The sequence below is a fragment of the Aethalodelphis obliquidens genome, unplaced genomic scaffold, assembly GCF_003676395.1.
Source record: "Aethalodelphis obliquidens isolate GAN/ISIS:26980383/991018 unplaced genomic scaffold, ASM367639v1 scaffold5, whole genome shotgun sequence".
Lineage (NCBI taxonomy): Eukaryota > Metazoa > Chordata > Mammalia > Artiodactyla > Delphinidae > Aethalodelphis > Aethalodelphis obliquidens.
In genome coordinates this window covers 76,303,712-76,331,433 of record NW_020837949.1, presented here as the reverse complement: position 1 = coordinate 76,331,433, position 27,722 = coordinate 76,303,712, and the positions used below count along the sequence as shown (strand labels likewise).

The following is a 27,722-nucleotide window of genomic DNA, read 5'->3' as shown; positions in this document are numbered from 1 at the left end:
ATTTAATTCTCTAGGAATGGACTTTACAACCGCATGGTTAAATTTACCACCAGTGGTATGCTGCTACATGTTTAACAACTAGATCTTTGGGACTTGTGAAGGGACTGGTTATTAACGTTTGCTGATTTCTGCACCGTAAATACTCCCACCGTGGCCAATTTGAAGCTATCAACATGACATTGCTGAACACGGACTGGGGAAGAAATATAGATGAGTGGCTCATGAGAGCTCATACCAACCAACTAAAGCACACCAATACACTTCCCCAAAATTTCCAGCAAGAACTGAGAAAATAGGTTTTAAAGTCATGTCAGTGACTGGAAGGGTTGGAGATGATTTGTCAATGATAATTAATCGCCTATTTCATGGCAATTAGTCTAAGCCCACAACCCCACAGTGTCTAATATATATATCCAAGTTGTTTCTATTTGAGCATGGGGTTCTTAGCTGTTATAACTTGAAGAATATTAATCAGGCCCTGATACTTCATTGTCTGTACACTGAGGTATCTAAAATTCCATGATTAAAAATGTTTCTCTTTTTTTAAGCCAATGTTTTGGCCCATTTAAAACTCTGACCATTCCTAAATAGGTAACAAAGTAACTTGCATTAATGTGCTAAAAACTGATGGCTTAATATATCAGATGACTTCATTTGTGATAAGTAAGAGAATTGAGAAAATGGGAATTCTGATAAGAGTATGAAGGAATGGATGGCTTTGGAGTAGTTGCATTTCTAGGAAAACCCATCATAAATAGGGTAACACAATGGAAACCATCACAAACCCTGGTACCATCTGAGATGCAGGACAGCATCAGGCATCTGTGGAAGGGCATAACTGAGTAGCAGGAAAGTTACAGGATTAAATAAAATAATCTATTTAGAACATTATAGTTTCTGGCACAGAGTAGCTGCTCAATAAATTTTAGTATCTTTAAGGGAGGTTCTATTCAGGAATCATTTAATGAAAAGTGACATAAAACAGATGCCAAACTGACATAAGCAAAGAGGAATTTATCGCACATAACTGGGAAATCTTAGCTGGATTAAACAGCATGTACAATACTGTCAGGTCTCACTATTTCTCCATCTCTTGGCTCTGCATCTCAGACAGGCTCTTGCCTCATGGTGGTAAGGTGGCTGCCAGCCACTCCAGGCTTACATCCATTCCTCTACGTCACTCTGACAGAAAGAGGATGCTTTTCTCCTGGTGGTTCTAGAAAATGTTCTCACATTAACCCTGGTTAGCAATGATTTGGTCACAGGCTCATTCTGGAAGGAACTGCTGTGGTCAGGTACCTATCACACTCTGGTTAGTCATGTGTGTCACAAGCCACCTAGCAAGCCAGGAATGGATTCACCTTGCTTTTTGAACGTAAGTGTTGGTTCCCAAAGGAAAACCGTGGTATGGTTTCCAGAAAAATTGGAAATGGATGCTGACCCATCAGACTACAAGGACAAATCCAGTTCTGTTCAAGCTGCTAAGAATTCTGTTTAAAACGGAAACATTCCCCAAATTTCCAACACCTCATTCAGCAAGTCAATTCAGGGGTGATACGCAAAAAGTTTAACAACTGACATCAAGTTAAGAAAATGAACAGCAACCACACCTCTTGGAGCTGGAACCTAAAGACCCGACTCTGCCAGCATTGAACACTTTTCTAGCTGGGCCATGAAGGAATTGAGGGAGGCAGTGGGGGAGTGAAAGTAGTCAGGGAAGCGGAGGAATATTCAAAGGGCTTGGTATCTTGACTATGCACCACCTGGATGAAAGTACTTCAATATTTTAACAACTAGAACAACTATACCAGTGTGTACCACCAGGGCTTCAGCCTTGACTGAACCTATTTGCAGCTATATCATAAAGAAGAACGTGCTGTCAGCTATGACCCATCTTACATTCAGAAGCATCGCCTTTGAATTAAGAGATTGTTCTTTTAGCAGAACTCCAGAAGGGGCAAAAAGGTTTTCCACTAACAAGATCTAGGATAACTACTGGGCATATAACCTGAGAAAACCATACTTCAAAGAGACATGTACCACAATGTTCACTGCAGCTCTATTTACAATAGTCAGGACATAGAAGCAACCTAAGTGTCCATCGACAGATGAACGGATAAAGAAGATGTGGCACATATATAGAGTGGAATATTACTCAGCCATAAAAAGAAACAAAATTGAGTTATTTGTAGTGAGGTGGATGGACCTAGAGTCTGTCCTACAGAGTGAAGTAAGTCAGAAAGAGAAAAACAAATACCATATGCTAACATATATATATGGAATCTAAAAAAAACTGGTTCTGAAGAACCTAGGGGCAGGACAGGAATAAAGACACAGACGTAGAGAATGGACTTGAGGACACAGAGAGGGGGAAGGGTAAGCTGGGACGAAGTGAGAGAATGGCATGGACTTATACACACTACCAAATGTAAAATAGCTAGCTAGTGGGAAGCAGCCACATAGCACAGGGAGATCAGCTCAGTGCTTTGTGACCACCTAGAGGGGTGGGATAGGGAGGGTGGGAGGGAAACACAAGAGGGGGGTAGATATGGGGATATATGTATATATATAGCTGATTCACTTTGTTATAAAGCAGAAACTAACACACCATTGTAAAGCAATTATACTCCAATAAAGATGTTAAAAAAAAAAAGATCGAGGATAAATGCAAACATATACACACAGGGAGAAGTAAAATCAGACTATAATATAAACCAAATAATATTGGAATTCATCTTTTCTTACCATTTTTTAACTTGTGACAAATATAATTTTCATGAACTCATCGTGACAACACTTCATAGTTAGACTTATTCTTCTACATTAAACCACATATTTACCATTTCTGGTGCTCTTCATTCTTTCCTGTTGATTTGATTTTCCATCTGGTACCATTTCCTCTTCCTTTGAAGTAATCCCTTTAGCATTTCTCTTCTGTAAGTCTGCCGGCAGTGAAATCTCTCAGTTTTAGTTGCCTGGAAAAAAGTTTTTATTTTACCTTCATTCTTGAAGTACATTTGAACTAGAAGTAGAATTCTGGGATACTTAACCAGCTTTTTCCCAGAACTTTAAAGATTCCATTGCATCATGGCCACCATTGTTTCTGATGAAAGTGATCCCTCATTCATATTGTTACCCACTAATTGGGCTGTTCCACGACGTTTTCAAAGTTTTCGCTTTATTTTTGGCTTTATCAATTTGGCAATGATTTGCCTACGGGGGTTTTATTTGTATTTATCCTGCTTAGGGTTTGCTGAGCTTATTGGTTTTATAATCTTACGTTTATCACCAAATTGGGGGAATTTTCAGCCATTATCTCCTCAAGCATTTTTTTTTTCTTCTTCCTCCTCTACTTATGAAACTCAGATTATACCTGTGTTAAACCACTTACTATTCAAAAGAACTCTGAAGCTTTAGTTAAATTGTTTTCAGTGTTTTTTCTGTTAGGTCAGATCAGATAATTACTTACCATCGATCTTCAAGTTTACTGAGTATTTTGCTATCTCCAATCTGTTGTGCTCCCCTACATACACCCAATGAAGTTTTTATGTTAGATATTTACTAGATAATTAATATTTATTTTGGATATTTACTTTTGTGTTCTAAACTTTCTGCAGCTTTTTTTCATACTTTCAATTCTCTGCTGAGATTCCTCATCTACTCATTCATTGTTTTTTTAAGCCTTTGAACAAATTTATCTTTATAATAGACTATTTAAAGTCCTTATCTGCTAAGTTTTGGGACCTTTTTCTAATGAAGGATTTCTCTCTTTATTTCAGGTCCCATTTTCCTGTTTTCTTACATGTCAAGTGACTTTTGGCTGTATACTGTGGAATTATATTGCAGGCAGGCTCAAGTATGTCAACTTCCTTTAAGAGTTTTCAGTTTTGCCTTAGCAGGTATTTAAATAACTGTGGATCATTTTAGCTGTGTTAAGTTTAGTTTTATTCTTTGTTAAGGCAGGTGTATTTTGGATGTAGTCCTAGGGCATGCCCCTTATTCCAGAGCTTGATTCTTACTCATGGAGGGTAAACTTTCTGGGAATTTTATTGAAAGTGCAATAATGCCCAGTGTGTTCTCTACTCCATCTGGGCTGGAACTCCAATACCTCTCTGTATACATGACCTCTGATATAGATATTTCCCTCTCAACCCTGTTGCAGGAAAATGATCTCTGCCAGGCCTCACTGAGTCTCACTCTGTGTATAACCAGCCTAACCCTTGCACAACACAGACCTTAGGCTCACCATTTCCATGTGGCTCTCTGCCCCACAAATTGCAACCACTTCAAAAGCCAAGAACTCTAGTCTCTGCCTCTGGAGGCCGATGAGGCTGCCACTGCACCATGGCAGAAAAGCACTCTCACGCAGCATGTTGGGGAATAGGGTAATCATGGCACTTGCCTTGTGTGATTCTTTTTCTCAAAGATCCTAGTTTGCCTTGTATGTTTTGTCCAGCTTTATAGCTATTTTCAGCAGGAGGGCAAATCTAATACCAGATATTATGACATGGCCAGATGCAGAAGCTGGCTACAGATACTCTAAAGAGCTCATTTAGCACCAGGCAAAGATAGTGCTGTTTCAAACATTTTACCATTTACGTACTGAGGAGAATTTGATAGATGGGGGTGAGATTTTTGCGGAAACATGTGTGATATGCATTCTCTTTTGTAAGACCTGATTGGAAAATAATTATTAAAGTCTTCTTAAATCCTAATTCTGTATTTACTTTTCACTACTGTCTTGAGTAATTTGCCCTACTTTCTCTCTCTCTCTACTCAGGAAGCAATAAGAGTTAATTCATTGTGCAAAACACTTTGACATTATTCAAGAGGAAGGACAGTATACACACAGGACATGACTAATAATATCCACTGGATGGATCATATTGTTAATAGGTAAAAATGTTCTCCTGTGAATAATATTCCTCCATTTCCTCCCCTTCACTATTTTGTCCAGAGCTAGAAGGAAAGCTTTTGACAAACTCAGTTTCTGCACTCTCTGTTCACACTGACAAACCTGTAACTTCTAGTAGACCTGGCAGCTTCTAAGAGGAAAAGGACAAAGGTGCACTGCAGGGGCTTTGGGGAGGCTCCAATTCCAAGGCTGGTAATGGGGTTAGGAAACTTGAGGATGAAAAAACAACTGAAATAGCAACACACACACACACACAGACACACACACACACACACACGCACACACATGCACGCACACACACAGGAAAATAATCCACCCTTTGATATTTACAAAAATAAAGATTGACTTTGAAGGGAAATAAATGAATCTTTAATATAATATATATTGAATGACCAACCCAAGTTAATATTATCGTTTAAGTAAATTACCAGCAATTACCCTAAGGACCAAAGTTTAGCATAACTGTCAACGTTTTCCTACCTCATAAAGACACTTCCCTCTAAATTCAGAAGATAAAGGAAATTGGAGACCTGATGTTTTGTGAGGTGGGGAGGGTTGTCCAAGGCCAGTTAGTGAAGTGGGCATGTCTCCTTTTGGCAGCATCAGCATCGCTTTCTGCCTCCATCATCCCAGTTGGTAGTGTCCCCCTCTTCACCGTAGTCACATAGGGTTCCTGGGCTTCTTTTATCTTCTCTATGAATAAAACAGGCTCACAGGAAAGGGTCTGATCAGTTTGTTCCCAGTTCTTGACTTAAGTTTTTGGTTATTTGAAATCTTTTATTTATGGTGGGATTTCAAGCTTCCTCAAACTAGAGAAACTTGAGAGAAAGCAGAACTATCCTCCCTAACTTCAAATCTTAATACATAGGCCTGGCCTCCACTCTTCTGCCTTGTCATTCATACTTTCATGGAATATAACCTGTTGGTTGGTGTGCTCTTTTCCATTCCTCCTAATCTCTCTCAGAGGGACAATGCATTTCCTAATCTTTCTAATTTCTCCAAGTGCTCTCAACTTTTCCAATTTTACTTTATCTTTTCCTAAAAAATCAGCAATTTAAAGGAAAGACCAGAGCTATTGAGGCCAAATTTCTCTACTGCCAAAGTTGAATCTTGACCTATGATAGCATGATTTTGAACAAAAATAAAACGGATCTTTTCAGCTATCTTCTTTATTCTCTGAATGGAATTTCCAAATCATTTTGCCAGTCTTCTGATCAATCTCTCAAAAACTTAGATGCTATTTAGAATTTATCATTTGGCAATAATGTACGTTAGTTGCTGTGGAAAATACAACATTGTCTGAGGCATTGACCTTGATATCCAGTAGCTTACAATCTACTGAGGAAAGAAGAACAAATTCCAATTGTTAGATTTCAATTTTAAATAACTATGTAAATAAATAGAAAATAAAATATGATCATCATAATAAACATAGCACAAACTATAAGGAAATTAAGCAAATGGAATTAGGCCACCTTACAGCTGAAGTAATACAGAAGGCTTACAAGGAATAGAAATTTTAAGCTAGATCTGCTAAGAATGATTGCATATTAAGTAGTCAGTTTCTCATAATAATTTCTTAAACGAAGTAGAATGGTTCAGCGATACATCCTGATATTAAAAACATCAGTATGGCTACAGCCTCTGTTTACCCATTTGAAAATGGTAGTCTAAGAACTAAGGCCATGTCTCTTGTTGCCTACAATTCTGGCAGCTGAAAACTCTATAATCAAATGTATAGCCAAATTGTACATGCCAGCACTAACCCTAAATTTTCTCCAGATCAGTTGGGTGTGCAGGCTTTGAGCACACTCAGAAGCCTTTCAGCAACTCAAGGGCTTATTTCTAGGAAACAGTAAGAGTGGTTCTGGCATTAGATCACCCCTGGATAAACTACTTATTCATTGAGTCAAACTGGATTGCATTTCCCACACCAAGTCCCTGGGCGAAGTCAAGAGAAGAAGGAAAATATGCATTAGCCTATGCAGAATTCAGAAATGCTTCCTGCCCACATCTTTCAGGGGTTATATTCACAGCAAACCCCTAAGATTCTATTAATGCACCAATTAATAAAACACTAGTGAGCAGGTTGCCTACAGAGTGGGCTACACATGCTTGTTTGTGGTGGACACATCACTCATCGTCCCTGAATGGAGAACTTCTGAGTGCAGAGCTGCCACTCTCTGGCTGCGTATGAAGGTGGCTGCAGGAGGGAGGCTGTTTATCTGGGGAATGTGCTGCTGGCTGATTTATAATGAAAGGAACCTGAAAAGAAGTAGTGGCTGCCCTTTCCCACAATCCGATAAACTGTTACACAGAGATAAACAGTTGCCTTGAATTAAGCGTGTTTGTCTATTTTTCAATGTTAAGTTTTAATTTCCTGTTCGTTCAGTTTCTTAGCGCTTCATTTTAAATAACGCTAAGTAATTTTAAATTACGCATGCCCCTACAGTCTTAATCATTTCAAATTCTGCTTTAAGGAAAAGGTAAATAAGAAATTATTAAGACTGTATTTAAACATTACTGTAACTGATTTTTAATTGGTAATTCTCTAAGACTGCGTTAAGTGCTACTTAAAGACGCCCTGTCAGAGAACTTAAGGAAAACTATTTTACATGACGTTGTTAGTCAACTTGTTTTTAAGTTCTGTATATCTAATTTTTAAACGTACATAATATACGTAATATGTCATGAATTGCTTTTTGAATCAAGCACTTAACAATTACCATGTTAAAGGTAATTGTAAACTTATTGTGAAGATTTTCACACATGGTGGAGACAGTTGGAAGAAACAGAGATGAGTACGTTTCCATCACTCTCTGTATAAAAATATCCAAACATTTAAATTATTTGACAGCAGGCATAATGTTCATTTGTTTACAATTAAAGTTTCTATCCTAGGTATCCAGCTCATGGCCCAGCACACACAAAGTAGGTGTTCAATAAATATTTGATGAGTGAATGCGTCTCTGAAGCTCTGAAATAGGAAAATAGGCATGTTCCTTATTTAGTGTTCTCCCGACCGAAAACTGAAGTAAATGTAGGTCAACTTGAGGCCACATTTTTCTTCGCTTCTTACAGACCCGCCTCAGCTACAACTTTCAAATTCAAAGGCAGCATTCTCTCCTGCATGTATAAAAAGTACTACCTGCTGGCAGTCCTACCATCAAAGAGCATAATAGGGGAAGATCATTTGTGATGATTGGCGGGTAATAAAATAAAACAACTGATTTCTGTACTTTAATTCCCACTTGCTATGCCACAAATAAAATAGTAAAGAGTCATTTGCAAACAGCATTATCATGGACCTGTGGATTCCTTCAAGAAATATTTATTGAATATCTCCTGGATTGCAGATACTATGCCAGGCCCTGGATACACAAAGATAAATAAAACACAGCCTCTACTTGTGAAACAGATAGACTGACACATACCAGTACTTTCAGCATAATGGGATGTTTCATTTGAAGTCTTCTTTGGCTAAGAGCATCCTCTTAAGCGAGAATTAAGCTTTCCATAGACTACACGGTCATCTTCACTCTTTGTGTAGTCAAACTTCCTTCATATTCAAGAGATAGCTACATTTTTTATAGATAGATGGTTAAGACTATGTTGATGACCTTCTTTGAATTAACTATTCTCTTTTATTAGGCACATAAAACAATTATTTTATGAGGCAATTTCAGCTTCTTTATCATTAGTGATAATGATCGCAGTGTCTTTTACCTTCCATGGCAGTTTTGCTTCAAAGGGAATTGCACATAAAAATCAGAGAGAGACCAGAAACTGATATGAAACAAAAAAAATTCTACTACAGTATCAACCTCTTTAAAAATTATTATTATTAGATTTTCTGGTGCCCTGTGGCAGATATCCCAGAGAGGCTCTAGGTTAACACCGAGCATTCCAATCACTGCCTCTCCGAGTGCTGAGGTTCACACCTAAATAAACAAAACCAAACCCGATGACTTGTGTGTGTCAAGAAAACAGCCCTTCACTTGCCCCATGAAAAAGGAACAGAAAGCATGTGGAAAACCAGGTTTGAAAGGGTACTGCTAACAGAAGGGAGAAATGTCAAAAATGTTGAAGTAAACACTGAACTAACTCCTGTCTGTATATTTTTGCTGAGTTTTGTTTTTTCCTTCAAACCTTACAAATCCTAAAAGTTGTGCCATTCCATTTATCCCTAATGAGCAGACAAGGAAACAAATAGCAACTGTAATCACAAAACATTTCTTGAATTCGCTACAGCAGGAATATTAAGCAGGAAGTAAACAATTTGACTGGGGAAGGGAGATAGGAAAAAACTCTTGGCCTTTCCCGGTACTGACTGTAAGGTCTTAGATGCTAAGTGGGCGCTTACCAGACAAATGGTGTAGAAGGGCATTCCCAGGAAGTCGATGGGCACGGTGAACAGAAAAACTGGAGAGCTTGCCAGGTTCAAGATCACGGAGCATGCCAAGACCAAGCCCATCCTTCAACCTAGAGGCAAGGGGAAGTCAGTATAGATTTACAGGAGATGAGCACTGTGAACAGCAATTAAGATTATACATCAGATAGAGCACTTCCTCCAATGGAGCACCATTCAGATCGCTAACATTTCCTAGTACACCTGAGAGCACACCAGTGGTGTGCCTTTCAGGCATCCTGATTGAGCCGGGGAGCAGCCAGGAGAGACCCCCCCCCTCCCTCCATAACACCTCACCAATACACAGTCATGCACAGAAGTGGGAGAGCAGACAGGCACACATGACCACACACACGAGAGCATGCAACTGTGCCCTGTCAGGAGACCGCTCCAGGAGTCCCTGCGCTACCGTCTCTCACCTGACTCTGAATGGAATAAGCTTACATCACCTAGGGGCCAAGGGGTTGGTCAAAGAGAGTGACTGTGCTGACCGATGTTTGCTCTACTGCCAGGGAGCCGGGTGTCAAGAGTACAACACTAGGTCCATTGGTTCCTGTGCGCATGCGACCAGACAGCTCCGCGCCAGCATTTTAGAAAGTTCCCTGGAAAGACCCCAGGGGAAAAAACACGATCCCCCCGGAGGGCTTTGCCTGACTCCTAAAAGATGCACATGTTCGAGCCTATCATGTAAAAAGAAGCTTGATTGATGAAACTGTCCTGAGCTCCAACGTCCTGTGCAAACCCCAGAACTCATGCTTACCATGCTCCCTGAAATGTGAGGCCCATGTCAGGAGCTGCCTAACCCCAGCTGGAAGAGACAGCCACCAGGCATCGCACCTTCTCCATCACTGATGTTACAACTATGTTACAGGTTATGCAGTAACAAATTTTAGAATTTTGCACTCGAGGAAGGTTATCTTTCCCTAACTCACAAAACGGTGCTTTGGGGGCTGGCATCAGCTCCCTAGGAATCTATTGCTACGGTCCTGCTAGAGATAACGAGAGCCTGGCTTCGTGGGTAAAAAAAAAAAAAAAAAAAAAAAAAGAAGGTGTCTTTGAAAGATGTTCAGCAGATAGACTCTACCGAACTTTGTGGATGATGGGAAGAAAATAGGAAAGGTGGAAATGGGAAGGGCTCTTCTGTGCAGGTTTCTGGCTCGAGAGCCTGGGTACAGAGAAGAACCATTCACAGAGATAAGGGGGAGTTTATAACAGGTAGACCCTGAGGGGTCAGAGGGATGTGTCCCTTGAGCTGTTTAGCAGGCAATTAACCTAGGAATCAGTTAAGTGGTCGTTGAAACTGTGAACGCTAATTAAGGTAGCCCAGGACTGCGGTGGGGCGGGGAATCTGAGATGTAGTCAGACATGCAGCATGAGAACAGAAGCCTAGGAAGTCGGAACATGGAGAGAAGAGTTAAGATTTCAATTAAGGTCAAGTCAAATGAGGATTACAAAGGGTTAAAGGAATTACAAACTAGGAGATCAGTAGTCGCTTTCTCCAAAACCATTTTGTTAGAACAGTGGGGGCAGAACCTTGGCTGCAGTGACTGAGAGCATCTGGGGTGACAGCAAGTGGGGACAATACTGCGGACAATCCTTGTGAAGACGTCAGCTATGAAGGGAGGACAGGGCTGTGGCAGCGGAGATGCAGACAGAGGGACAGAGTTACCATTGTGTTCTGTTTTATTTCCAAATGGAAAGGGAAGAGTGGGTAAGAAGGAGTTGTTTACGGTTGAAAGACAAGGAATAAAGACCCATAACCAAGTTGCTGCCCTACCAATAGCAAAGTAAATGACTCAGAAGAGGGAGTGAAGTGAACTCAGCATTAGAAAACCCAGGGTCTGAACACTAACTCCCTTCTAAGTACACATTGTCAGGTCACTTTATCTCATTAGTCCTCAGTGCCCATTTCTGGGAGGTGGGACCACTAAGAGCTACATCACAGTGTGTTGTAAGGACTGGGCGAGAACACTTGCTGGGAGCGTGCCTGGTGCAATGGTCCATATGTGTTTAGCAGATGGTAATTTGAGTCATTATCCCACCAAAGGTCTGAATGGAGACCATCAATGTAATCACTGTTGCTTTCTTTACCGTTGTTGTTCATTTAATTTTTATCATCTCTTTAGGAACTTGCTGACAGCCTCTGCTAGCCTGTTCCTCGCTTATATGAAGGACAGAACAGAGATCCAGTTTGGAAATGAGAGAGGAGGACTAACGCGCAGCATTGGTTCCATCCACTGATATCTCCCAGAGGTACAGATACGGGATTCATGAAGATGTTGACAAGACTCCAAGTTCTTACCTTAGCTTTGTTTTCAAAGGGACTTTTCCTTTCTTTAGGGGACCATAACTTTCTGAGGAGGGAGATTAAAATAGAAGGTGACCTCGTTTTAGGGGGCCTATTTCCTATTAAAGAAAAAGGCACTGGAACTGAAGAATGTGGGCGAATCAATGAAGATCGAGGGATCCAACGCCTGGAAGCCATGTTGTTTGCTATTGATGAAATTAACAAAGACAATTACTTGCTCCCAGGAGTGAAGCTGGGGGTTCACATTTTGGATACATGCTCGAGGGATACCTACGCATTAGAGCAATCACTGGAATTTGTCAGGGCTTCTTTGACTAAAGTGGATGAAGCCGAGTATATGTGTCCTGATGGATCCTATGCCATTCAAGAAAATATCCCACTGTTCATTGCAGGGGTCATTGGCGGCTCTTACAGCAGTGTTTCCATACAGGTAAGATTGGCAGTGCTGCTGGTAAAACACTGTACCTCTTTGGCTTTATGTCTTGGGAGAACAAGAGGAGAATATCCTAAGAGCTTCATCAATGGATGATATTAGCCATGCAATTGTTCATTGCTATGGGTCTCTGATAATATAGGTTTGCAGACAGAACAGTACTTTAGCAATGAAAATTGTTTAGAGATATATCAGGTAGCTACTGTAGCATAAAAGCTACCCCAAAATTCAGGGACTTAAAACAACAATTACTGCTTAGTATAGTTTATAAGTCCGAAGACTGGCTGGAGTGAGATGATGAAGGCTAATAGGTTCAGCTGCAGGTGGCTCTGCTCCCAGTTTGTCCCTTATCCTCCACCTGGAATCAGTGAGCTAGCCCGGGCATGTTTTTCTCAGAGTGATGACAGAGATGCAAGAGAATGCCAATTTAACTGTACGGTACAGGCCCCTCCCAAGCTTCTGCATGCCTCACAGCTGTGAACATCTCTCCAGGCAGAGCAACTCACAAGGCTCTGCCCAGAATCAAGGAGCAGGGAAATATGTGCTTACCCACAATACACGTGCCGCTAAGTTACATCACAAAGGATGTGGATACACGGCAGAGTCATGACTGGAAGTCATCAATACAATCAAACACAGGAAAGTACAAAATCACTGAGCTTTACATTTTTCCACACTAATTTTTCCCCAAGCATTGTTTTAGTCAGAGATAAATTATAAACAATTTCTCGTGGTATAAACCTGAAAATGTATGCACAGAAGCCAGATAATTACTACCAAAGGAGAAAAAAACAGGGAACAATTTAGCACACAACTTAAACTAGATAAAAAGTTGATAATTGGTTCTCATCATTTTGTTAGGGAAAGAAGGAACGTCTTAGTCAAACTCTTGCAATGCTCACAGGGTCACAGAATTAGAGGTGGAAAACTTCCCAAGACCCAGCCATATTGGTTTCAGGAAAACTCCCATTGGCAGGTAGCACATGAATTAGAACTCAGATAGATCTTTTGTGCCTTTGGGCTCTTTCAACTGTCCTATGTGATTTCTATATGTCACTTCAATATTTTCCCGGTGAATGTGGCAGTAATAAAAGTCCATAAGAGTCACATATTGAATACTTTGCCTCCTACCAAATGACTATAATCAAAGCCCCAAGCGCTAAAGGAAGTCATAATACACACACGTTGTCTGTATCTGTCGCCAACCACTTAAATTGGTTCTATTTGCACTGGAGTAACCTTATTTCTATATCAGAGGTTCATGGCATTTAAAATTATACCTGCAATTCTGTGCTGTTCTAAATGACTACTGCAACTTTCTTTCCTTCTACAGTGTACACACTCGTATTATGAGTAATTAGGATAATTGGGTTTTCATAAACACCCTTTGACTTCATTAGATGGATAGAAAATACTGCACATCTCAAAGCATATCACGTTAATTTTGCCACTGTTTCTGTACTTGGATCAGGTAAGATGGAACTTGCTATGTAAGAAGAGAGAACTAAAATAATGCATATCTGTCATACTTCAGTAATACTTTCACCAGATGAGGGCCAAACATTTTATAAATATTTATAGTATACTCAATATTACCACTAGTAAAGAATTACAAGTATGTTTGTCTGACCTTAGTTTCTCCCAATGCAGTAAATAGCACTCCACAGCAGATGTGTAAATATCTATTTATCCAAAATAATTAACAAACTATGCTAATATAGTTTTAATCTAATTTTACTTTTTTATTACCTATAAACTCCTCAAAAGAGGTCAGGTTATCTTAAAAAAAAATGTAGGTTGTTAAAACCCTGCACTTGTTCACAAGGGAAAAAGCCACTTCTTAATCATCACAGGACCTGGCTTATTATTTCACTTATCTGGTCCATATCACTATAAAGTCACAAATGCTGATATGGTTTTTGTCTCCACAATATAAATAAAGAAACAAAAACTATCATGCTATACGGAAAAGGTTTTGGCATCAGCAAGACTGGGGTTTGAATTCCAGCCCCGGCACTTACTAGCTTACCTGTAAAATAAGGAAAAACCATCCACTTTAAGAAGTTGTCGAAAGGATACACTGAGAGAATCCGTGGGAAATGCCTTACCAAAAAACTAACAGATTCGATAAACGGTAACTATTATGGCCCTAAAATCATAGGAAAAAGCAGCGGAAGAGCCACATCTAACAACAGCTCCGTGGCCAAGCAGCCCCATGAAATCGTTGCTGGTTCCCCATGGGCTTTATCCATCAGTTAATCTGTATAAAGCTCCTTGTGTATGTATGTCCTGCCCTGTTGCAGAGGTTAGAGAGACCCCTGAAGTCGTAGAGAACACAGCCTTGACCTCGAGGAATGTGCATTCTGGCTGTGGGTACAGTACTATCATGAAATAACAGTGACTACTATTCACAATACATTCATGGGGTTCACAAAGTAAGAAATGACCTTTAGGAAGGTTTTGAGGATGACTGAGAGAATGAAAGTTGCACTAGAGGAAAGCTAATTGAACCACAGTGTGAATGAAAGGCTGGATCTGAGGAAACCCATCAGAAAGATATGGCAGATGTCTGTGTGCAAGAGGACAAAGACCTTGACAGGAGTAAGGGGATGAGCTAGAGAAGAAAGGAGAGAGAGGGCTTCACTCCCCGCTCCATTGTCCTCAGGCACTCAGGCTCTGATTAGACCTCACGCTGGTCCCCTCGGCCAAAGTAAGCAGGGAGGTGGAGCCATCTGTCTACACACTGATCTCCAGGCAGCCTTCCAAGGAACCCTTCGCCACAGGGCCTTGCTTCCAGCTAAGCACCATGAACGAAGAGGTCTTAGGGGCTCTTATATAGCTGAGAATTTGAGTGTTATCCTTGTGAAACACATGTCTTTTAATAAGAATCCTAAAAAAAAAAAAGAATAGTCAACCACAATCCAAAGCAATAGATTCCTAACGGTGATTTTAAGACACTCTTGTACACGAGAGAGATTTTCAAAGAGAGGATTTTTCCGGGGGCCCCTCACACTCACGTACTTTTGTTCCTGGACTGGTTCTGATCCTCTGCCCTGGTGTCTGGTAACCGTGGTGACAGGGTACAGCTGGTAGCCGCAAAGATCCACGCCCATCGGTCACCTCTGCCATCCATTTTCAACTACTTTGGACTTCCTAAATATTTACCGGAAAACGCCTGTGCTTGAACTAAGCTGGGGGAAGAAAAGAGGGTTAAACTGTAGAAAAAATCTACTAGTACGAAATCCACCACACAATTTCAAAGATTCCGCTCATCTAATTGTCGCATCAAGTCCCAAAGCACAGCACAGAGTTTTCAGTCACAAAATTGTCTCTTGAGAGACAGAATGATCAAGAATGATCAAATCTGTGCATCTTCTCTTTTGTGGTTGGCTCAGTTTAGACGTTACCATCTCCCCATTGGGCCCGAATAGCTTTATTGGTGGGAATGCTTCAGCAGGCACTTTTCTCTCCCGTTTCTGCTTCTCTCATTGTCTTCCTACTAAAGAAGAATGCTCCTAGAAGTCAGCAGAGGAGATATCCTCTGCTGTATTAGTTCATACAACAGGCAGTTTGCAGAAAGCGAAAACTGCGTGAAAGGAGAAATGCTTAATGATTCGCTGAGCTAACCTGTATCACCATCGATGAAAACCGGGACATTTTCCCAACACTCTTATTAAGTAAGACAAACCACTCTGTGGTGGTCCCTTGTCTAAAGCAACGGGACTGATTTTTAAATTTGGTAATCAATAAAAACTAGCAACAAAATCCTTCTTTGTTAGCAAATATACGTGGGGTCTATCCATCCCCTCTGGTGAATAAGCTTCTTTTCAAAGCATTTTTAAGACTGTATTCTGCTCTCTTCTATAAGCCTGCAATCCACCCACTTGGGGGAAAGTAGTATTTATTCAGGAAGAGAATCAGGCTGGTTGCCTTTAGTGACGCAGTTGTCTACATGGTACTATTTTGAAGCAGTGTTTATGCTTGTGTTCTTGCAAATAGACTGCAGTTAGAACTCCTAAGTTGTTCAGTCAAAACAAAAAAAAATGTCTCTTGAGATGTTCCCCCAAATGTTCCTCACTCCTTTCAGAGGATGTATATTTCCTCAGTCTTTCTTGCCTTACCAAAGCAAAGTTCAGCTGCAACAAGAGGACAGGCATTAATTGACCCAGTTATTGTTGCGTCCCTGAGCGTTAAAGTGACCTCAGCGACAAAAGGGTATTTGGGTTAGATAGCTCATAAAAAGGGCAGAAGAGAGCCTTGAAAGTATCTTACTACCTCTTTCGCATGCTTGGGAAACAGACCCTTTTTCAGAATTTTTAGCGATAACCACAACCCAGGAACTCCTGACCCTGGGAGGTGGCCATTATGTCATTTATCATGACATGGACTTGGACATGCCATGCATTGCTCACATCACGTCTCTGAGAAGAATAACTCAAACTAAATCCCTTGCAGTAAGTTTCCCAGATTTTATCTACATGGGGTACAAAGAACGGCCCCAAAAGACACTCACCACTCTATTATTCCTCCTCCACCTAATTCCACAGTGTGAAAGTGGACCTGTACTGGTCAATTTGTATTAAACGTCGCCCTCCCTCAATGATTCATTCCTCCTTTACATTCAAAGGCTGTGGGGAAGAGTCACACGTGAATTGTTGTTCTTATCATAGGAGCGTCAGAAAAAGAGTTGAAGGATTTGGGGTTACAAAAGGCTTCATACGGTTAGCTGTGTCCGAGTATCAGGTAGACTACAGAGGGCAAAATAATGGTTTTTCTGTGGATACATAAATTTAACCTAGAGCAGAGTGTCTCAACGTTATCACGACTGGGCTGGACACTCCTGTTGCATGGAGCTGCCCTGTGCATCGCAGGGCGTTTAGCGGCCTCGCTGGTCCCTCCCCACTGGACTGCATGCCAACAGCACCCTAAATTGTGACATCCCATAATGTTCCTATACACTGCCAAATTACAAAGTTATCCCCCTTTCCCTCTGACAATCACTGATTTAGAGCAGGGCATGTTCAGGGCCAACATAAGGAAGAGTTATAAGAAACGATAGTCCTGAAGGACGAGGATGTAAGGAAATGAGTCCTCAGTCACTGGAGTTTATTCAAACAAAAGCTGGCCTATAACTGAGGAGACCGAAGCAACATATCAGTATCTGAACTATGTTGCATTTAAGGGCATTTCTTAATTTTATAATTATACGTCGCTCAAGCAAAAGACTCTACTAGGATGAGTGATTATAAAGGCAGTGTCTAAAACACGAAGCAAAATAAATTACAGACTCTCCTCCATCAGGATTAATTTGAAGAAGTCCAATCAATTGTTACTTCAGTTGATTATGGTAGCATTTGTGTGAATTTGGTGAACCAAGCATCTCGACTGTGTACTAATTACAACTAGGGCACTCATAAAATCATTTTTCATCAGAAAATAAGCATGTATTAAGCTTATATATTTTAAGTTCAGCAAGAACACTATATGTAGACACTAGGTAATGTGAAGCAGAGAGCATGCAAAGTAAAATTTATAAATATTATTACAAAACAGAAAACAAACTTAGGATTACCAAAGGGGAAAGGGGGGCAGGGATAAAATAGGAGTTTGGGATTAACAGAGACACGCTACTATATATAAAATAGATAAACAGCAAGGATCTACTGTATAGCACAGGGAACTATATTAATATCTTGTAATAGCCTACAAGGGACAAGAATCTGAAAAAGAACATCACTTTGCTGTACACCTGAAACATTGTAAATCAACTATACTCCAATAAAAAAAATTTATAAATAGTAGACATCTTATAAGCCCCTGAGGCATCTATAAGCAAATGAGGAAATATCAAATCCATACATAAAACAGGTACAAGTGTAAGACTGGAGAATCAGCTGACGACATAAGTCCTAGGAGACCAGAGAGAATGACAGAATGAGCAGAAAGGAACGGAGGTGAAGAGGAAAAAGTCTTTTAGATCCGTGCGAACAGAAAGCCTGCCTTTGAAGTGTCCCTGGAAAGCTGCTTTCTCGTCTACCGATGTATACTACCTGCTCATTCTTTCCAAAAAAGGAGACCAGTGTTTCTTCCACCTGGAATGCACTGTCCCTCAGCTGTCCGTAGGCCTTGCCAACTCCTTCTCTCCTTCAGTTCTCAGCTCAAACCCTATCCCTTTGGAGAAACGTTGCCCAAGCGCCCACGACCTAAGCACACACTTCCATTACTAGCTTATTAACCAGAATTATTCCTTTGCATATCTATTTTCACACCTAACTAGAAGCTACTTGAGTTTGGGAACCACATCTTTTGTCTTTGTGTTGAGGGCACCGAAGACAGTGCCTCTACCACGTTGAGAGTAAACGCTTTTTGAACAAATTGAAAGAACTAACAGAATGATATCCTGCTGCATGACCAGAAGCCATCCCTAAATGAATCTTTAGGGATGGGTGTTGCAGGTCACACGTGTTGCAGATCACACGTGGGTTGCAGATCACAACCACGACCTACCTATTCTAGATCAGTCTGGAAGACAGTAAATGAAAAATCAGCATTTTCCTACAACAGAAAACTGTGTTTGATACAAAAGCCAGATGATGTAGCAAAGTGAGCTTGTGGGACAAAAGTCCCCCCACCCTCCCCACCTCCACTGCCTACGCGCGTGCCACAAAAGGTGCTTTGATCTGAGAGTAGCAAGCGTTCCACTCCACTTGTCCTTAGACTGACAATTCCCAGAGACAACTACCCGAGACTCAGCATAGCTGGGCAGCCAGGGCCATTCCAGATTAGGTTAGAGCCCCATCCTTACTCTAATCAAGCTCTCTGCAGTCTCTCCACATAAAGAATGTGCAGAGTGTCGACTAGGCCAGATAACACGCTTGGAGCTAACACAAAAGAGAAGGAAACATGATCCTGTACTTAAGAAAAGCAGAGTGACAGCATTAGAAATCCATTTACCAATCTATCTTTAGTGTCTCTATCACTAGAAAAGTAAAACTGAGAGCTGCCTTTAATGAGTTTAATATTGCAAATACAACAATCACAGCACGGATACAACTACACGTTTTTACCGTGCCTTTTTAGAAAAGTTCAGCTCAGTGATTACAACTCCGGATGCAGACTACCTCAGATTTATTTGATCCTTCATTACCTCTCTCCTCATGTCTAAGACTGAGATATGAATAGTACCTCTTTCACTGGGCTATTGCATGAATTAAATGAGAAAATACACGAAAAACAGTAAAAAATAAATAAATAAATAGTGGTCCACACATAATGAGAATTAAACATTTTAGTAGATAGTATCTATTAGCTTTTTTAACTTTTAACATCTGCAGTGCAAGAGGAGTAGTTCCAAGAGGAATTGAGGTTCACGAAGGTCAAACACCAAGTTCAAGCTTCTACCACTTTACAACATTAAAATCCGGAGAGCTTGCCTCCGACACTGCCTCACCCCCTCACGTAGTCTAAGCTTCAGAAAAACCCGAATCAACAGTTATCTCTGATAGAATCTTTTATTTTCTTCCCAGACTTTTCACGCAAAAGCAATCTCACCAAGCTGATGTTTTGAAAACTCTTTCCATTGCTCCTGCTCTCCTCCTCCAAAAAAGGGCAATGCTGTTCAAGGACTTTATCACAGAGAGAGAGGCAACAGCAAGAGCAATTCAAAAATGCTTTTGTTCAGCTGCATAGCACAGGGAGATCAGCTCTGTGCTTTGCGACCACCTACAGCGGTGGGATAGGGAGGGTGGGAGGGAGACGCAAGAGGGAGGGGATATGGGGATGTATGTATACGTGTAGCTGTTCACTTTGTTATACAGCAGAAACTGACACAACACTGTAGAGCAATTACACTCCAATAAAGCCGTTAAAAAAAATTAAATTCAAAAATTAAAAATACAATAGCTAAGGGGAAAAAAATGTTTCTGTTAACACTTTCATTGTAGAAATTTCTCGCCAGATGTAATTATCTAAGATGCACTATTTCTTCTCCTTTGCTTTGGAGTTAATTTATTCCTTAATTAATTCTCCTTCTGTCATGTGTTTATTTGGAAACTACTCGTGAAAAACAAGAGGTTATTCTCAGGACTACTGTCCACAGGGCAATAGAATGGCCCATGGCTGAGAACCAGCTTCTGTGGTGGTCACACATCTGTGATGGAGGTCATGAGATAAAAACCAAGGGACACAGGCATTCCTGAAAGATCAGCAAGTGTTTTATAATATGATTACAGATTAATCAGTAAGCTCATCAATGTAGGACTGCTGACACGTTCAGTTAAAACAAAGTCGTGATTTTGCTTTAACAATACAAAGTTCTCTTTCCGAATCACCATTAAATATGTGTCTTTTTAATGGAGCAATATGTACCAGGCTCAGTATTTCAATATGCAAAGAGCCAACGCTTAGCAGTTTATAATAATTAAAGTCCATTGATTTAATGTAATAGAAGTGCTTTTACTGGTCTGAGAAAAATGCAGTTGAAAACTTACAGAGTATTTTTCCAATGAGTGGACTTGGAAAATCTAAGAATATGTCCCAAAAACACCTGCAGTAAACTCTAAGTAAACGTTGCTACCCCAGGCGGGATAGTAGTGGGACTTTGAACACTAAAATTGTGCTGTCGCTATTTTTGACATCACCACCTGGTATATTATGGAAATCCCTCTGTTACTAGTGACAAAGGCTTGATTCACCCCAGCTCCTTGACTTTACATTCCCGCAGAGGGAACTGTAACACAGGGGAAAATACAATAGGCAGAACACCTTCAAAAATTACGTTCCAAACACCGACCAGATTTCCTTCCAAGCGGTCAGAATGGCAAAGCATCTTGAGACACTCACCATCACTTCATAGGGTCGAATTTGCAGGGCACACATCCCAGGGGCTAGCCGGCCCCTCCCAAGCACTGTGCGTCCAATTTGGGTAGCTGCCATTAGGTTCACAATGAGCCCTCAGAGAATACAAACCATGCAGTGAAGCTTTCCCAGTGTGGAAAACAGATGTGATGGAACACGTAATCTACAATTTGTTCAGAATTTTTCTACAAAAAAGTAACTTTCCATCGAAATAAAACCACCATGTGCATTAAGCACATATTACCTATGTTGACACGGTCGTTTTAAGGAATATTGTTTATACAAGATTTAAAGAAATGCGACAATAAAGACAGGTTGGTACCATGCAGTGAATTTCAACTGTTATCAAAGTTTACTTATCTGGCTCTCACTTTTTGTTTCCACCTTGAAGAAAGGCTTCAAGCTCTTTTTTCTGAGATGCTTCCAGGAATTTAAAAGTTCCTTAGCCTTTTTATAGTCTCCAAGGATGAAAATTATTTATGACCTTCTTCTTTCCAAGAAGAATTCAAGGTGACCTGTAATGACACAAACAGGAGAACAAATTAAGACATGAGTACTTGAGTAATTACCACCAACCAAATAAATGGTTTTGAGTGGACTCAAATTTTATTTAAACCTCTGCTCTTGTCCTTTCTATTATTAACTGACTCACTGTTATTGGGATTACAAGGTCCCTGGCCTTCAAGAACTCACAGCCTGAGTCAGAATGAATATGTCGTCCATCTGATTACCCTGCCCTGACTCTTTCTTTTCAAGTTGGATGTCATCCACTGTGGCCTTTTTAGAACATAATTGTGGTCATGTCATTCCCTTAATTAAAACTTTTAATGTCTTTTTTATCTCTTAAAGAAGAAAAATTCAAACTCTTTAGCATAGCATATAAAAAACTTAGCAGTGCAGCCACAGTCCTTCTATTTTTCCTCACCCTGCTAATCCCTACAGGGCACTGGGTACCCTGATAATATTGAACCATTTGCTGCTCTTAAAGCAAAAGTGCATTTGCCCATCTCTGTCTTTGTGCTCTTTTCTCTGCCTGAAAACTTCCTCTCCCTTCCTCTGCCTGATAACTGTTCACTTTCTCTTCAAGATCAAGTCTAAACGTTACTTCTACATGGGAGCCTGCCATGACTCACCTGAACGTGCTCCTTCACCTGTGTTTTAGTATAAGTACGTGTACACTTATCTCAAAATTTTATCCTTGTTATGTTTCTTTGTCCCCAAGAGACTACAACTTCCTAGGAGAGAGTGGGGATACATTACTCAGCTTAGGACAACCTAAATTTGAGAATAGCACCTTGTATAACGAGCACTGATTGAAGTTTGCTGAATGAATGATTGCTGGCTTAGCCATTCTCATGACCTCCAACACTTTTTGAACATTAACTATGTGCTAGCCAGTGAGTTAAGTGCTTCACATATGTTATCACTTAATCCTTAAATAAATTCATAAACCAGAGACTACTTAATCCCTTTTTACAGATGAGAAAACTGAAGCTTAAGGAATTAAAATAACTTGCCTAAATTCATGCAGCTAGTGAGAGAAGGGGCCGGTTTGATTCCAGTCCTAGGCACTGAATGCTTATACTACTTGCTTTTGTACCTGCCAGTTCTGTTGAAGTAATGAACAGTTAACAGGAAAACCATGAATGACATAGTTCTATTTGCTACAAATAATATGGTATATAGCCCTCTGCCCTAAATTATCGCAAAGGACCACAGAAATAAATACTAATCATTTTTTTTTAAATTAAGCTACAGCCCTTAGCTCTTCCCACGCTTACCCAACAGCTTTTGGACCTTGGTTAACAGTCAAAAAGGATAGGAGTGCCTTTTTATTGATAGGACTAAATTTATCATATTATGTTATACAAGGGACTTCAGGGCCACAGAAAAATAGGGATTAGTTAACTGTGGCTCTGTTAGATCCTCAAGAGGCATTGTCAAAAATCGATACCCAAGGCACTAAAGGATGCGTTTTTAACAGGTCTGTTGGTGTCAAGTTATCCCTGGAGTCATTGTTTCTCAGGTGTCACTGGCAACCACTAATGCACACTGGACCAGATATGCCACAGACCTGATCTTACTGTCAGAGACTGCAATTCAAGCCAATTCAGTTCCATGATTTCTCTTGAAAGTTAATTCATGGGGGGAAAAGGAGCGAAGAGCAGATACAGGCTGATTCAGTGGGCAAAATACCATCTCGTTCCTGTTCTAAGTACCTGCTAAGTCTAGCTGGAAGCAAAGGCATTCCTGAGATGGAAGACAGACCCTTGTCGAACGTGCGTTTCTTACGATGAGAAACCTGACATGTCTGATGATGCCAGTCTCCCGGAAAAACGTGATCCAAGGGCTCCTACATGGTCTGCATAGCAGTTCAGCCTCAGTGATAAGGGATGAGAACACCAAAATGGCTAACCTTGCTATTCATAAAGTCCTTTGTCACAAAGGAAGAAAATGAAAGTGTCTGCCTATCTGAGTTGCAGACCACAGGTGTTGAGTGCAAATATTTCAGGAAAGGGAGGGATAGAAATCAGGGTTACTGAAAGCCGTTTATGAAGGTTTCTGCCATGACTAAGGAGTCCTTTGTCTGGAACGTCCCTGCAAAATCATCAGGACTGAGTCATACCGTTAATGGGAATGGCAGTGTAAATCTTTGACCAGAGCATTTTTTGTGCTCATGGCATGTAAGAATCAGTGGCTTCTGCAGATTAAACTGAGAAAACTGGCATTTGCTACCCTCCATTACATGATTTCCTAAGTCCAGATTAATCTCTGACCTTCAAACATGGGCTCCAGTCAACTCTTTTCATGTAAAATATTCCCAGATGTGCTGTAGGCAGTGTGGTCCAAAACAAAAGTGACTAATCCTTTCTGCAATAACAATATGATTGGCATCCTTTATGGGCAGACAACTCATGTGATGGGAACAGCTTGAATTCCTCAGGCAGTTTCTCAACAACACATCACCTCCAGTTTCAGTTTAAAATCCAAGCCAATCTGGGATTTGGTACAGCTAACAGTGCCGCTTGATCAATCTGAACAGGAGGGTCACTGAGGTCTCTTCCCATCACAACTTTTAGAACTGGCTTTAGGTAATAACATGGGTTCTAAGGTAGCAGATGGTTTAAAGTACAGTCGAATTTGTACAGCACTCTTCCGGGCTTATAAATAATCACTTAATTAAAAGAATGAAACAAAGCAATCAGCACTGCATGTGTGATAAAACTATTAAAGGCGTAGGCTTATTCTTAGAAAACAGCCCCAAAGCGATATGGGAATAGCGTCGAATGCAAAGGCAAACCCATGGAGCTTATTATCAAGTCTCCTAATTCCCAGGACAGCAGCAACGGCTTATTTTTCAAATGTATACAGTTCAGCTTTGCAGATAGCATGTTTCTTGGACAATCACCTTAGTGGGAAACTTGTTTCTACTGGACACTAGACGTACATACGCCTTTTTGTCTTCTGCTGAAAAAAAAAATGTTTGGCACTGTGTCACCACAGAAGGCATGACGTTTAAAATGGATACATCATGGATAACCTGAACGGGAAGAGTGACCCCAGGATGTCGGAGTTCACAGGTGACTCTGAATTTTCCAATTCACATTCCCTTTTTCCACAACCTCAAAGAACAGACAACCCGAGCTCTTTCCCATAGTTTACATTCTTTTTTTCCCCATGATCAAAGCATCACTGAAATGAAGCATGGCACCTGGAATTCTAAAGAGTCCCTGTGACTTGCTAAAAAATGTCGGGAGAAGTAAATCTCCCCAATAAAGTGGTCTTTAACTCAAAATTCCCAACGATGAATAAGGATGGTTTGGATGCCTACAGTAGCATCACTTCACAGCTGACTACTGATTACGGGAAAGACATTCCCAAGAAAGAATAAGAACTGAGCAACTGATGTGAGCGCTGAGTGCGTCTGGTTGCTTACTTATCTTGTACATAAGGCATTTGTCTCCAGAAAAACCTTACCTTATCAGCAGAGCTAGTAAGCGTTCATCTGATGAAGTCTTCCCTTAGGTTTATATGATTCCTACTTTAGGTTTATGTGGTTTGAGGACTAAGGCTCCATGGTAAGACCTTAGTTTGTCTTCCTTAAGACAAAAAGGCACCTTTGTAGCTCAAAGGAAATTGGTGCAATGGCCAGATCCCCTTGGGGTGATATTGACTTCCTTTTGTATATTCCTAGTTAGTTACGCAGAGATAATTTGGAGAAATTGGTTTTAATGGTATGAAAACCTTTGCTTCAGCTACCTCAAGATCTAAGCCAATTGTCTATGTGTCCTCTCATTTTGGTAACTTGACAAGGATTAATGAAGAATCCACACTGCACAGAATATTGTTTATAGGTAGTGTTTGAGAGGAGCTTTACACTGCTTGCTGGTGGGTAGCTAGTTTGGGGGCGGGGGATTTCCCACAGAAGCTATCCTTGCAATTAGGAAAGGTCACATGAAAGAGCAGGAAGCTATCAACTCATTTATTTAACAAACAATATGGAGCCTCTCTCTGCAAGGCATCGAGGAAACAGAGATTAACAATGTTCATTCCCTGTTTTTCAGAGTTTTCACTCCAGTAGAGGAATTAGTGAATGATCTAGAAGTAACCACACACTTTGATTAGTGCCATGAGGGAAATACATAAAGGAGTGACAGAGTCTCAGAAGATGGGCACACAACTTGTCCTGAAATGACAAATCAAGGCAGGTTTCTCAGAGAAGGGGCCCTTGAATGGATTCACTGAACAGACAAGTGGTAAAGGTCATTCTAAGCACAAGGAACAACACATGCAAAGGCGCATAGATTTGAGGACATAACTATATAGAGAAACTATATAGAGTTGAGTTCATTTGGAGGAGAAAATAATGGGAAAATGGTAGCAGAAGTTCAACAGCGTGTACCATGGGTTTGGTGGACAACTCTTGCTGGTGAAAGCCATCTTAAATAACTCCAGCTTAAAACCGTGAAAATGGGACAAAGACAAATACACTCATTTCAGACCATAGCATCTACTGGAAAATGGAATAGTAGCCGGCCAAGCCTAGCACCTTAAGCATTTCTCCTCGAGTCAAAAAAAAAGTAATACATTTGTGACTTGAGAGGTTACAGTGAAAACATCGCATAACATAGTCTGGAATAAATTCAAACCACCCAGAAAGTGGATACCCCAAGGTGTTTGAACATAAAACTATAGTACATGCTACATGCAGAAAGGGTGTCTGCAAAGCTTGTGTGTGGCCTCTCAGGCCCTAGGAAACAACAGGCTCTGCCGTAAGGTCTTGGTGTTTCTCACATAAATCATAAAGCCAAACCTGATCATGATATTTATAGCTCGAAGCTTTCAAACTCCCAGCTGAAATGTCCCCTGGTTTCTTAGATAACTGTTCTTACCTCTCTAGATGGTCAGTCAGTAAACAAACGTCTATGGAACCATCTCAAAGTATAGACTGACAAATGAAAAAGTATACTTTTTTTTTTTCTGTACGCGGGCCTCTCACTGTTGTGGCCTCTCCCATTGCGGAGCACAGGCTCCAGACGCGCAGGCTCAGCGGCCATGGCTCACGGGCCCAGCCGCTCCACAGCACGTGGGATCCTCCCGGACCGGGGCACGAACCCGTGTCCCCTGCATCGGCAGGCGGACTCTCAACCACTGTGCCACAAATGAAGCCCGAAAAAGTATAATTTTGATAACAAGGAATGATTGCTCATGGTCCTCCAATCAAGGAGTTAGCGCCTTGAGAAGTGAAAAAAGACAGACATACTATAACTTGAAATATATCGTTGCTATATTGTAATGAGAGGAATCCCATACAGCAGAGGCTAAGAGCTTGAATTACGGAATGGATCGAATAAGTGTGGGAAGTGGAGCATACTGTCAGATGCCTGGGATCAGATCCTGTCTCTATCACCTAGGGGCTCTTCAGCAGGATCCCTAGGTGCTCTGTGCCTCAGTCCCTCAATCTGTAAAATGGGATAATGGTAGTATCAGCCTCATAAGATTGTTATGAGGATTAAAAAAGATATATCTACAACAGTAGATCTAAATTTTTTTGGTGGACTTTTGCAACATTCAACTTTGCATGTGTATCCTCATTTTTTCCCCTAGTTTTCTTAGCCTTTCTTCACTTGTGTAATTTTAACTTAAATCCACAAATATACATCTCTCCCTATGTAATACCACCTTATTGCCAGAGAAGGAGACTAGACTTTTGGAAAAATCAAGAGACTGGGCTCTAATCTTAACTTTTTGCTTATTGGTTGTGTAAATTTTGGAAATTCACTTCACTCTGTGAGCTTCAGTTTCCTCACCTATAAAGCAAAAGGCTTAGATTATCTTCATGGCTTCTTCTAACTCTAAAACGTAATGATCTTATAGCTTATTTATATCTTTTTCCATAGTCATTGATAAAAATGTAATCTCACTTGACCACCTCATACAGACTTTCTTCCAAGCTGTTCTCTTTTAGTATATTTAACTTTTTCATCCAATTCCTATCATTTTCCCTTTTTCACAAGAGTCCAAGTAATGTCACCAATACCTGTTGAAGTCACAGGCCATGGCTACAACTCCTCCCTAAATGGTTCAACTAATGTTGAAAAGACTCTAGTGAGGGGCTTCCCTGGTGGCGCAGTGGTTGAGACTCCACCTGCCGATGCAGGGTTCACAGGTTCGTACCCCGGTCCGGGAAGATCCCACATGCCGCGGAGCGGCTGGGCCCGTGAGCCACGGCCGCTGAGCCTGCGCATCCAGAGCCTGTGCTCCGCAACGGGAGAGGCCACAACAGTGAGAGGCCCGCATA

At 40.7% G+C, this 27,722-nt stretch overlaps 1 protein-coding gene across 4 annotated transcripts in view; it reads left to right on the top strand.

Annotated features, from left to right (window-relative positions):
- Positions 1-27,722, top strand: part of GRM3 (glutamate metabotropic receptor 3) — a 235,624-nt gene that overhangs the window by 119,362 nt on the left and 88,540 nt on the right. For 2 of the 4 annotated variants that reach the window (XM_027102726.1, XM_027102727.1), the window contains exon 2: positions 11,450-12,061. The exons of the other annotated variants lie outside the window; for them this stretch is intronic. In XM_027102726.1, the coding sequence (XP_026958527.1) occupies positions 11,594-12,061 (468 nt within the window). In that variant the 5' untranslated portion in view covers positions 11,450-11,593. The remainder of the gene's footprint in view (positions 1-11,449; positions 12,062-27,722) is intronic. 4 annotated transcript variants of the gene reach the window in all.